The 13,556-nt window shown below is 38.3% G+C and overlaps 2 protein-coding genes across 8 annotated transcripts; one reads left to right on the top strand and one right to left on the bottom strand.

Moving 5' to 3' along the window:
* Window positions 1-74: 74 nt before the first annotated feature.
* Slob (Slowpoke binding protein) lies at window positions 75-9,086 on the top strand. Of its 5 annotated transcripts, XM_077407974.1 has the most exons (11): window positions 75-655; window positions 1,293-1,434; window positions 3,269-3,674; window positions 5,781-5,947; window positions 6,294-6,559; window positions 6,907-7,198; window positions 7,567-7,658; window positions 7,744-7,869; window positions 7,948-8,021; window positions 8,142-8,192; window positions 8,281-9,086. In XM_077407974.1, coding segments are annotated over exons 3-11 (1,425 nt in total). In that variant the 5' UTR covers window positions 75-655; window positions 1,293-1,434; window positions 3,269-3,318; the 3' UTR covers window positions 8,282-9,086. The 5 variants fall into 5 exon arrangements, with proteins under 5 accessions (XP_077264100.1, XP_077264098.1, XP_077264097.1 ...); XM_077407972.1 differs by lacking the exon at window positions 8,142-8,192 and having other exon boundaries at window positions 75-599; XM_077407971.1 differs by lacking the exon at window positions 8,142-8,192.
* On the bottom strand, window positions 8,806-13,255 carry Caf1-55 (chromatin assembly factor 1 p55 subunit). Of its 3 annotated transcripts, none has more exons than XM_077407977.1 (5): window positions 13,098-13,255; window positions 10,800-11,352; window positions 10,425-10,682; window positions 9,807-10,134; window positions 8,806-9,582 (listed from the first exon to the last, which is right to left on the bottom strand). In XM_077407977.1, exons 1-5 carry the CDS (start codon window positions 13,117-13,119, stop codon window positions 9,403-9,405), a joined length of 1,341 nt encoding a protein of 446 aa, XP_077264103.1. In that variant the 5' UTR covers window positions 13,120-13,255; the 3' UTR covers window positions 8,806-9,402. The 3 variants fall into 3 exon arrangements, with proteins under 3 accessions (XP_077264103.1, XP_077264104.1, XP_077264105.1); XM_077407978.1 differs by having other exon boundaries at window positions 10,800-11,298; XM_077407979.1 differs by lacking the exon at window positions 13,098-13,255 and adding an exon at window positions 11,771-12,394 and having other exon boundaries at window positions 10,800-11,296.
* Window positions 13,256-13,556: the final 301 nt, after the last annotated feature.

Genomic DNA, 13,556 nt, shown 5'->3' with positions numbered 1-13,556 from the left:
TCTTGTCTACTAAAATTGATGCATTGGATCAGCGCTTAGAGAAGCACTTATAAGTCCATCTTATTTCCAGAAGCTTGTTCGCACGGAAATGCCTTTCATTTGCAATAACGCTCGTTAGCTTCGCCGAGATTTTGCTCAGACCTTCGACGAGAAAGCGAGAAGGAAGGAAGGAGGGAGGGGTTTTTCGGATACACTTTGCTGATCTTCCTCACGGACGGGAGTTCACAAGTTGCCAAACTTTCCGCGTCAGATATCCGGCCGTTCGTGCATTTACCTTGCCGTCCTCGCGAGGGCGAGGCGCGGCAGGGTGGAGGGTGGTTGCGCGGAACGGAATCTGTGTCGCGCCGGGTCAGTCGTGGCCCCACCGCCGTCGCCGGGATCGCGCGCTCATCAGTGTCCACCCAGCCCCGTTGTTCGGCGGAGGCCGCCGAGCGTCGTCCACCCGCACGCATCTTCGTCTCAGGTCGCGCGTCGCGTCTCCGTCACGGCGGGACACCCGCATGTCGTTCCTCGGGATCCTCGCACGCCGTACCACTGCCCACACGACCCCCGCGGAGGTCGATAACCCGCGAGGAGGTTCTTCCAACTTTTCCCCGAGAGTACGTTGCACCCGTTTCAAGAAAGTCAGTAAATCGTCACGTTTTCAATCTTCTCGGTACGAAAATCTATTTATTTATTGTAAATAATGAAATTCAATTTTATGTCGCTTTACAAGATTTCAGGCGAAAGAGACGAAATAAGGGTGGTTTTACGGAGAACGCGATCTGTGAAACGTTTGTTGGATAATCATTCGAAAGATTTAATGCGATATTCCCAAACTCCTTTTAAGTCCTCGGTAACACTGTATTTTTTCTTCGATTCACAGAAATTTATATATTTAAAAAGAAGTTCACGTATCTCCAAAGACAGATTGAAGGATTTATATATCCACAGGACTTTCCTTAAAAATGTGGAACGTACGTGAACTATCGACTCCGCAGTGTATACCGCGCCTTCGTTGCCGAGCAATGGATAAGGATACTTATAACGCGTTCTGATACACTATAGAAATACATTTTATTTTCTTATTTTCTCTTTTATTATTACAAAATATCCTATATATTTATATAATACACTTATATTTCCTTTAATATTAATTTAAATTTATATTGTCATATATTGTCAGTTATTTCAAAGCGTTCTGTATAGACAAACTGATTTACATAAAGTCATATTAGGAGAAAACTGAACACTGCCTTTTTTGTTTTTATCAATTTGGTATGTAAAGGTTCATATTTTCGTGTATTTTTTAGCATTCCTGAGATCGCGCCGCGTGCGCCGAGATTTCAGCGACCAACGATTCTGCGGACCAACCGATCCTCTGTGAGATATTTTGCCGAATAATTTCACTAGAAAATTCAACATCCCCCCAACGGTGATTCGAATTTACTAACGGTAAGGTGCGGATTAATTTGCATCGATTATCGATTATTTGAATAAATACGTTTCAACGATAGAAAATGCACAGAATGTCACAAAGAAACTTGCTTTAGCATTACAATAATTTAATCGACATTAATAGAATCAATGATAATAGAAGATATCGAGGGAAGAATAGTGTTAACAAAGTTAACGTTTTTAATATTAATACTGTTGCTTTTGTCAATATTATTTGTCACTCATATATTGCACACACATATTTAATAAAAAATATAAATTAAATTTTTGGAAGTAAATTTCAGATGAGAAAACAAGTACGATCGCCCGATATATATACTTTGCTTACTATTTTACTCGTGAATTGTGTCTTGAGCGATCAATATCCTTCTCGAACTACTTAGCTTAGTAGCTGCTAATTTGATATAAAGCAGTTCTTGACGATACCGTTATATTAGCGATATCTTCTTATAATATATATACAATTTTCACCTATATATATGGCGGTAGATACAACACATGCAGAGAAGAAATATATCGCAAGGGACTTCCGCGAAGAATAATGCTAATTCGATCACGTAATACTCTTGAGGACGCACACTACCTTCCTTTCTACCATTTTTCTCCCCGTGTCCAATAGATTTCAGACTTTTCAGAGTATGCGAGACTTCAACAGGACTTGAAATAGAACACCCTGTGTACACTGACAAGTGATCGGTGTTTCGAGAGGAATTTAAACGCGTTTATTCAGTTCATATCGATCTGGAATCTCGAGAGCGGTATTAATAGCTGGACGATTCCGCGCTTAATAATGCATTCGCCTGTATCTTTCGCGATATGGCTCGCAATAATTTGCTTCGATTGCGAAATTAGATTGAGAAAGGTCAGAGGAAAAATCCGTCAGTTAAAGCTTGTTAAAAGAAGCGGTTCATCGACAACGCTCCGCATAACGTCAATTAAAACCTTCCCTCCTTTTTTTAAAACTATTTTGTACTTCTAAAAATTAAGTAATTCTCAATATTACGCATCTAATATTTGACATTTTCGCGAAAAAATGTATTACGACGAAATTGAAATAATATATCACATATCGTGATAATAAAACATAATAATAAAACACACACACACACAATACGGGGAATATATTTAGTATCTAAAATAGTGTATAATGAAATTTTCAGTTTTATCTTTGCAATGAAAAAATAATTTTTCGTTTCTATCAGAGTTTATCAGTTTAAAAATCTCCATATCATAAATTTCCTCTGAAAGGAAATTGCTTGATGCATTTGAAGAAATTGGAAAACATTAATTATTAATTATTCATTAATTATTTTTAGTATGATCATTATTATTAAGTGTTGTGTCTACTTGACTCTTATTTGGAAATCCAATAGCTGTTGTCATATTTATGCAACAGTATAATCAGCATCATGTAAGAAGATCATGAAGAATGTATACCTACACTGAACTGTTAATTTCATAGAGTCAAATTATACTCAATTTGAGTTATTTTTAACTATAATTCTTATAAGTCGCCACTGCTCTTACGCAACAGGTCATTAATTTAACTAAAACAATGTTAATTTAACTAGACCAATGGAGTTAAAATAACACTGTTTTGTTTCGACACACATAGCAGTTAAAAATAACAAAATGTTATCTAACTCAAGGTATTGATTGGTGTAAAAACTTCATCCTTTAACAGTGTAAAACAATCGGCTCTCGTTAAATATTTACACAGCAATTTTACCTTAAAAAAACATGAAAATAGCGAAGCTTGGCGATCCATTCGCCAAAGTGCTTTTTCGGGGATTAAAGTTTAAAAAGGTAGGATGGCAAAATGAATTTTTAGGCGCGCCGGGACCAAACAGCAACACTCACCAAGGTAATCGCGGCGCAGCGATGTTCAACCTCTATCAGAGCCTAAACAAGAAGGACGACGGTGACGGGCAGCGGAACCGCGAGTCGGAGGTGACCGGTCACGATAGATTCTGTCAGCATCGTACCGGTCACTCGAGCACCCGTCGCCGCCGCCGTGCCGTCAATCGCAGGACGCAGAGTGCCACCGAGCTGAACCCCAGGGCGATGAGCACCGCGCGGGGCTCGTTGCGACGTGGTCGCAGCGTGAGCACGGAGGACGAGAACGAGAGCGAGGACGACAAGGGCCATCAGCTGGCGAACAAGCTGGACAATCTGGCGCGGCTGCTCTTCAGCCGCGTGTCAGCGGCACGGGGATACAAGGATCAGGGAGACGTCAAGTGAGTATTTCAGGGGTGAAAAGACCGTGCATCTTCGTCGGCCTTTATAGTCTCGCCGGTCTCGCGCCGGATTCGGGGTCGGTTTAAAATAAACCGGCGGAGACAGGATCCATAATTTATGAACTATGGATTTTGTAGAACCAGGGAGAATTATGGATTGTATTTTATACGATTATAGAGCTTCAAAAAGTTTGAAGATTATGAAGTTACTGTGGAAATAGACATTACGGGGAGCTGTGAAATTAAAACTGAAAGTAAAATTACGGAATCGCACAACTGTACAATTATAGACTCGTAGAGGCAATGTGATAGAGTTATAAAGTTGTAAAATTACAACTTACGAAAGTTACAAAACGTTACAAAATTAAAAGAATAGAATTACACCCTGGAAGATGATTAATATATTCCGAAATTTAAATATTTCAGAAATGACTTTTTATAAGAAAATCGGTTGAAGTTATTTCCTTTCATATCTTCCAACCAACATTCGGTAGAGACATTCGTGAGGAAAGGAATTGTGTCAAGACCTAAAATATAAATCGCAACGTCTCGATCCCCAGCCATTCTCCTCCAGCAGACGAGATATGATTCCTCCGATGAGCCGGTTTATCCCCTTGGGATATGTATTATTCACACGTAGCAATAGTGCTTACGGTGCCGAACCAGCTATTACTTGTTGCTGCGACGAGAAATCAACAGCCACAGGGATAATTTTGTCAATATTGTCGCTTTACATTAATAATGATTTTCCCCGTTTGCGTTAACGGCATTCCACCTATTAAACTAGCCGCTTCAATTATTTGTGTCATCCTTGCGGGCGTCTCTGTTTGTAAACCAAGAGCGAGTCCGTCGAAAACCCCTCAGACATTCAGCTCTTATCGTCGTATTTTTCGCTTTCGCGCGTTTGTCGTCACGGGCGTTGTACGATAATAAATCGTTTCTCATACGATAATCGTTTTTTTTTTCACGTCGTTTCGTAAAAATTCCCGGTCAGTAATGAGTTGTGCGCAACCGGACGTTCATCGGGAGCCTTCGGCGAGCGATCATCGAGTGGACGGAAATTTCCGTGTTCCAACGCGCAGGTAATAGCAAAGCCATGCAAAAAAAATGCAAAGAGTGTTAAGGGATAAAAAGATCCTCTTCATCATTCTTGAAATGTCGAAATGGCCTGTCTCGTTCTCCGATAATTCAGAACGAGATGGAGTCCCGGGACACTCGGCACATGTAACGCGATTGCGTTAATTCAATTACCATGTCCTTGCGTGGGAAAATGCAAGCCACATTAAGGCCGGCTGATAATATACATATAACCACTGTGGCGATTCTTTTTTCTTTTTCTTTTTTTATTATTGGATGAAACCCTTTGCAGCCTCAGAGCAACGTGGCGCTTTGATACGCGACCGCACCGTAATCCGTGGCTCGCGAATCTAATTCGCTTTGGTTGCTGCCAGAGGCGCGATAATGCACAAGAGTTGTCTAGGCGAACGCAAAGCCCCGCGGCACCTTTCGACAGCAGGTAGAAAACGTTTTTGTTTTTTTGTTTTTTTTTTGTATTAATATAAATATGATATGTAAAATATGAAAGGGGTAATATTAAGTTCTTAGACGATTAAGAACGACCCGTATAAATTATGTATACACAGATACGCGTTATTTTATTCCGCTGTATTCTTAAAGCTCTGGCAATCTGCATTTCTTTCGTTCGTTATTATTCCTTCAATATCCTTTTGTTAATCATGGAAACTTTTTGAAATACGTTACAATATATATGTACAGATACTTATCTGTTGCTTTATTTTGCTGTCTTCTTAGAAATCTGGTCATTTGCATTATTTTTCATTTATTATATTATTGCCTTTAGTAACTGCGGAAACTTTTTAAAACAGTGGGTACTTAATAATTAGATTCTGACGGCATGCAGATCCGAAATGTCCAAAATGATTCTAAATGTTTTTAAGATGATTAAATCGTTAATGAAAATAAGGCTACGAAGCCTACTTGTCTTCTCGGAGATAAACCGGACGGAAAAAAAAGAGAGAAAGGAGAAATAAAAAGGGCTTTAGATAAGGAGGCATGATAAAATAGAATTTTGCGTATTCCCAACAGGAACGGCCGTTACACAGCGCTGAATCATGGCTCGAAATCTGTCAGCGAGGATGGAGTCGAGTACATGGAGATGGAAAAGAAATCCCGCGATCGTGCTTTATCAATCTGCCAAGACTACATCGGGAAAACGTCACGTTTCGCTCTCATCAAACAGCTCAATAACATCGGTGAGCCCTCTTTTCGCTCTTGTGATTCCGTCGAAGCCGTCGAAGTGCCAAATAGACGTTATACAAGGTGTTCTGAAATTGTAAGGCATTCCTCGATAAGATTGCAACGAAGCGAAGTAGAAATGAAAAAGTAGTAAAATGAAGACAAATTATAAAAATCTAAGAAGCTAGAAAATTAAAGGAGTTACCGATAGCGATAAAAAATGATAATCACACAATTTTGTGTCCAGAGACTTAAATTTTCTTTTTCATATTAACGTTTACTGGCTGTCTTCGAGAAACTTTGTATAAAAGAGAAAGCTGATGTGTGCAACTGTTAAAATATCGTTAAAATATGTACCTTTAGGATCGAGAGTAGACAAGTACTGGTTCATGGTGAGAGATACGTCGCTGAAGACGGACAGATTGCTGACTTTGGTGCCGTTGAATCAAAACTGTCCATTGACTGTCTGTCCCTCCACTAAGGACATCTTGAACAATCTGTTCCTGGCCTTACAACATCCCTACATCTGCCCTGTCTTTCACGTCGATTTTCTCGAGTATGAGGACCAAACGTACATCGTCCTGGTGCAACCCATCAATCAGGGCAGCCTTAAGGATCTAATACACGGCGTAAGTGCTTCGTGACATAGAAATGGATTCAGCCCTTCAGAAGAGTAAAGAAGTACGAACTTTATCTTCGCACTTCTTGATCGATCTGAAACTAATTGGTTTACTCACTTTTCCCCTTAACCGAAATTTTATTAGGTACCATCCTTCCATCTTTTTGCCAATATCAAGCATCTTGGCAAATTAAACTTCACTTAATCGATTAAATTCGAATAATGTAAGATCCATTTTAGATAATCGAAGGTCATTTATTTGCAATCGCTGTATAATAACGCAAAGAATTTTTTTCTGTATATTTGAGATTCCTGAGGAGGACAGGATGTCTTAATAAAAATACTGTCCTGTGGCAGATCGAGCGAAACTGCTGGAATGAGGATTGGACTCACAAGTATTCGCGAGGCAAGGGACTCACACTACCGCAAGTGCAACGAATGGGACGCCAAATATTGGAAGCGTTGGTGTTTCTGAAGGAACGAGGATTCCCCACGGTAACTCATCTCCATTCGGGCAACGTGGTGATTCAGAATGGCGTTGCGAGACTAGCCGGTCTGGAGAACACTCTTCTAGGCTTCACCAGTCGCATACATCCCATTGTGACGTCCCGATTAACGCATGCCACCTCGATTGATATTATATGTTTCGGTAAAGAACAATATTCTTCAATGCTGAGCTTTTCAAAGGAATTTTAAATCAACTCTTTAATTATTATTAATATGAGCGTCGGCGAAATACTTTTTAATACAATTTTTATGATCACTTTCTATCTTCTGGCAGGATATAAGACTTTAATACGATTTTAAATTAGATCTTTGTATTTTGTAATATTTTAATATAAAAAATTTTGTATACACAATCTTTTCGGTGATATATTTTAATAAAATACCAGTTTTTCAATATAATTTTTTTTTAACCAAGCTTAATGTTGCATTTCTTCAATAAAATTTCATTTCAATTTTCAAATTTAATTTTTAATAAATAATTTTGAATAAAACTAATTTTTACATTACCAGGACACATGCTATTCGAAATGTGCGCCGGCTACGAATTATGTACCTTCAGACCATCTGCCGTCCAGCTATCAGAGATCGAAATGTATCCGCAGGTAGAATCGATCGCAATAACAACTCGGTGTGGTCTATTCATAATTCATACAATGAGAATATATGCGCTACGTATTTCGATTTCAGGTTGTGAGATTTCTGGAATTGATATTCACGGAGTCGGAAAATCATTTTACCAGCATAGAGGAGTTGCTGATCCATGATCTTTTCAGGAATATCGATCTCCGCGAGATGCGATGCACGGCCGTAACTGTGAGTACCCGGTTTCAATCCGAGTAATTTAAAGTTAAAGCCAACTCAATTCCAACAAAATTAACGCGACTATTTCAGGTATTTCGTCCGACTCTGACACCCTCCATAATGAGTCTGCTCGACGGAATTAAACAGCAAGATGCCGGAAAAGGGTGAGTTTTTGAGAACTTCACGAAAATTATAATTTAATATATGAAAATCTACTTACATGTATTCGAATTCAATATATAAATAATTATTGGCGTTGAAAATAATTTGTTTCGCATGCGCAGCTGGCATAAGACACGCTCTATAAGCGATGTCCATTTAACGCGCAGATTTTGGTAATGAATGATCAATTAATTGCACTGATTAATAAATGTGAGTACAATCGAAGGGGCAACACACATGAGCGCTCTACTTCTTTTTCAGAATTGTGAATATTGACAGCGAGGACGGTGTATCGCTGAACAGCTTTAACGGATCCTTACTCACGGAAATATACAACGAGCTTTCACAAACGGCTTTATAAAATGTGGGAACAAAGTCTCTATATACACATATACATATATATACGTATATATTTTATTTCTAAAATAATGCACGTTTCTATTATATTTGCAAAGTGCCAAGAAAATAATTAATCCGACGCTAATTCTACCATGTATATTATAATATAAAGCGCATGCCATAGGATTTGTACAATGACGATGTAAAGATGATTTTCTTGTTTTCTTGTTTGTCTGATACAGATAAAGAAAATTGTCAGCCGTTAAAAATAATTATTCTGGGTATTGTAATAATTCTAGAGACGGATAACAATCTCTCGCTCACTGTAGAACCTGAGAATTATTTTAGATTTTTAATTAGATATTATTTTAAATTAATGAGAATTATAGAGAAATCGCAAAAATAATAAATAAAACTGGGAAAAGCGTAAATTGAATTAAACACCACTCGAGTTTACATCATTTCTTTATTCACGCTTAAAACGAAGTAGAAAAAGTACTTGGCATCCCCTAGTCTTATTTGAGCTCTCTTCCGCTGTGACAGAGAAATAGTATTTTCGTACGAAGATAGCTCATAACTGGTGTAACTAGCAGTTATTATTACAGCTATTTAGCCAGCTAATTAATTTTATTCATTGTTAACATAGCCAATTTATCACCGTAAAACAATAATACTCGCCATTTTTATTCTTTCGAAATATTTGAAATTATTCTTAATTTCTTTCAAAATTTCGGAAAAATAGAAACGCGTTTAGTCAAATCCAATAAAATAGCATGCATTTATCTTCACGATGCATTCGCCGAACTTTTAAAAATATGAACTTTTGAAATAATAAAGTCTCGTTTTTTTTTCTATTTACATTTCTCCCATAATTTAATTGGATGAGTAATCAAAAGCAAGAATTATTGTTCGTTGGTGAGAGGGAATGTCTTCAAGCTCATTACACCGAGATGTTCAACAACATGGCGCAACTAGGGCTGCGCTTATAATCCTCAGTCGGGGAGCATCGATAGCTCAAAACAATGTGATGTATTATATTTCGCGTTATGAGCCGCCAGTTTCAATCTCGCTTCCGGGTGTCTCGGGTTCCTCGTCGTTATAAATATTCTCCGCCATTTGCCATACTTGCATTATATTATCCTCCGACACTGAGCAGATGACCCACGGTTCGTTCGGGTTCCATGAAAAATCGCTTATCTTCGCGGTATGACCTCCATGTATAAACTGTAAAAATATTTTGAAGATTATTTAGGAAACTTTAATTTCAAATAATAATACATAGATTTATTAAAACTTAAAAATTTACAGAGAATCGAATAATATTGTACATTGGAAGGAACAAAATAAATAAATAACTAGAAAGAACAGTTACAAAATTTTTTTCAAGAGATTCTTTTGGTTATTTATTAATTTTGTTATTCGCGAAAAAGTTTTATTAGCGTAATTACCAGAAGTTCGGGCGGTCCATCTTCGGCATCCTCGCTGGACTGTTCCTCGCCGATCTTGCTAAGATCCCAAACATGTAGCCGTCTGTCTGTACCACTACTCGCCAATATCGTTTCGTTATGTGGCGACCATTGAACCTGGAAGATCTCATCCTTGTGTGATTCAAATGAATGCAACTTTAACTTAAGATTTCGCAGATCCCAAAGCGCTACAGTCTTATCCGCGCTGCCAGTGGCTAATATAAATTCAGAATATGGGTTGAAACTCAGACAATTTACTTCAGCGGTGTGAGCATCAACAGTATGACTCGGTTTGCTAGTATTGTTGCATCTGCAAATATAAAAAATTTAACGATATAATATACTTCAATGCGTTTCGCGATACGCTACATTAAACAATTGTAATCTTAGTGACATTAATATCAATTATATTGACAAAATGCTGGTTTTATAAATTAACAAAGAATATTGCTCTTTCAATTTTTATTACAAACTAAGTTCATGGATATTTTCGTCTCAAGCTTAAATCTGTACTCTCAAATGGCTCTTAAAATAAATATAATCTACCTAGAAATTAATTAAAAATTAATTAATTGTATTATTGATAAAGACAACAATTACCTGGTGTCCCAGATCATAAGTTTTTGATCGTCAGCAACCGAACCAAATAATGATTCATGTAGCAGATGCCAAGCGACGTCTTCGACCACGGCTGTGTGCCCTGTAAATATAGTTTTCGCATCGATTACACGATTTTCCTTCGGTGTGGCATTAATATCCCACAAGCAAATTGTGTGATCATCAGACGCGCTAAGTAAATATCCATTGAGATTCGGATTCCATGAAAGTCCATAGCCTTCCTTTTGATGTCCTCGCAATCTGCAATAACATTTAGATAAATACAATACAGTACAAATGACAATACAATAAATACAATACAAATGATCTGCTCCGTCTATTTATATCCGTCTGTTTAACATATCATCGCCCAAGTACCTCAAATCCGGATGGCATTCCCCGTTGGGATCCGGCTTACTGGGATGTTTAGTATAATCAAATACCAGTACATCACTGGAAGGGGTCTTTGTCGCGATCACGCATGGATTTTGCGGCATGAATCGCGCTCTATTGACTTCACCCTCGTGGTTAATCTTGATCTCGATCTCGATCTTTCCACTCACAGAACCGAACCCACCAAATTCACCCTTTTCATTGTCGTAATGAGAAGCATCGAATTGCGCGTCCTCATTTGGCAGCTGAACGCTAGCGATGAGCAAATGATTTTGTTCGTCGGAGGTGTGAGTGCCCAGAATTAACCTGTGGATTGAATAATCCTTTCCCTCCGGTCTAGTGACATCAGGCAGCCATTGAGCGGTTAAAGACGGCCACTCCAAAGCATGTGTCATCACAAGATCGTAGAGGAATGGTGTATTCTTCTTCCATATTTTGTACTCCTCATTGATAATACGTTCTTCTACGGCGTCGTCAAAGCCCTCTGAACAAACAGCGGCGCTTAAATTTTCATTCCTCTCGCATGACATTGCTACATCTTACAAAATACACGAATACAAAAAATATGAGATAATATAAATTCAATTATTAAACGTGACATGTTATAAATCATTTAATATATATGTATATATATATAAACAATCGATGAGACACGACGGACGAAAAAAAATATCAAATGGATTAGAAGGTGAAAATGTAATACCGGTAAAAATGACAAGTTTCTCAGAAGTTTTCAAACGTGAAAGGCACACGATTGATCTTTTCGACCGGTTGCACAATTTTTAAGAAATAGGATTTTGCATATGATTATATAAAAACTTGCGTACCAATTAGGATAACAGTCTATAACAATCACCTGTTGTATACATATATCGGTCGAACCCTTTTAATATCACCCGTAATGTTGTTACATCAATATAATTTAATTCGTCCTCTTCGATTCAATTTGATTCAGCTTCTTTAGTCTTATTTGACTCAGCTATTTCGATCTTATTCAACTCAGCTCTTTCAATTGTATTCGATTCAACTTTTCTGATCTTAATTGATGCAGGAGGCTCAATTTTCGCGACATTGTCCAGCTCAACTATTTCGATCCTATTCGACTTAGCTCTTGCGATTGTGTTCAGTTCAACTTTTCTGATCTCAATTGATATAGGTTTCTTTTGTATGTAGAATCGTTCACAACAGAACGCCATTCCAAATTTAGGTATTGATTCACATTTGATTATTAATATTCGCAAGAGTATTTGCGTGTACGCGAGATGAACGGCGCTGACGTGTTTTCACATTGAAGGATCAGGTGAGAACCAACGGCAGAGATGAAGGTGCCAGAACGTTACGAGAACAAATAAGTAATGTCAGATAATTAACTTTAAGGTTGCTCATAAGAAATGTCTAATCACACACACGCAAATATAAACAAGTATCGCTAAGTCTCGCTACACAATCGACTATAGACGTTCAAAATCATTGTTCCTAAAGACTGTGCAACCAAGCGAAGATCATGTATTCCACAAATCTATTTTTACAAGGAGAACCATGCTCTCTCGTCATTTGTACCGTAATTCATTACTGTTTTACACCCTTTGGTGCGTATAAATTTTAATTATCACTAATCGTACATACTTCAAAATTAAAATAAGATGTAGATTTATTTATACAAATATTAAAGTTTCAATATTAAATTTAATTAAGAGTACTTCGCGGCAAAATCAAAGAAATAGACGTTATTATCAATGAGATCCGTCTTCAATTTAACGTGTCAGCCGGAATTTTCTCAACACTCGTAGACGCACGCATTCAAACGACCGGTCCGGTCCGCGAGAAACAATCTCTACGTATTCACATTGGAATTCACATTGGAAGGAAAAAGATAAACTCTAAACTAGTGCAGCCAGTTCAGCAATAGAAAACAGACCCATTGTTTAGGGATGCCGTTAATTATTATACATATATATACGTATATCTATATATATATATATACTATGGTGTGGCAAATTATAACCGCACATCATGCTCGACGGACCGGTTCCGGAGACGCGGGATTTATCGAAACACGAGCGGGCTATTTCTCGTCGTTCGAATTTTTTTTTTATTTTTCCCCACGTTTCCGACCGCGCGATGGTGCAGAGGAAAGACCGTGCCGTGTATACCCGGTGGAAAGGCGGCAGCGTGTCGGTTTGTCGGAGCGTCCTTCCGAGATCGCCGATCGAAACGTTTGTTTTCGTGAAAAAGTGAGGCGAGCACGGTCAAAACTGTCGTCGAAAATACGTGGATCCTTACCGCCGTCCTTGTCCGCCATCATTTATGCTTCGTAAATTCGTTAATTCGAGAGATAACTGAGGGGCAGAGCACTGTCCGCCGATCCGGCCCGCCAAAATTGAGGAAACAGCAGAGTGCCGACCGTGCCGACACCAACGGGACGCTCAAGTCCGATCGCAGCGACGGCAAGCCCCGTTCGCAATGCAGCGACGTGGGAAAAAATGGCGGCACGATCGATTTCTATTCTAGCGATTAAAGGCACACGTGATTCAACGCTGGCGCGCTCCGACATTCGTTTTTCGGCGTGTTTAATGTCCATTAATCGATTTAATTTACTCTTTTTTTATCTTTTCCTAATTCTATAATGTCCATTTCTATCAATGCAGATTTACTTTGATCTCGATTTAACTTACTTTTTATCTTTTTTTTACCACTACTATGTTTACGCGAGCGTTACTTCTGTAGTAACTTACGATAATT

Source organism: Temnothorax americanus, unplaced genomic scaffold, assembly GCF_048541705.1.
Source record: "Temnothorax americanus isolate GAGA-0224 unplaced genomic scaffold, ASM4854170v1 Scaffold23, whole genome shotgun sequence".
In the NCBI taxonomy this organism is placed as follows: Eukaryota; Metazoa; Arthropoda; class Insecta; order Hymenoptera; family Formicidae; genus Temnothorax; species Temnothorax americanus.
Note: the sequence above shows the minus strand (reverse complement) of the source record. Positions and strands in the feature narration are given on the sequence as shown.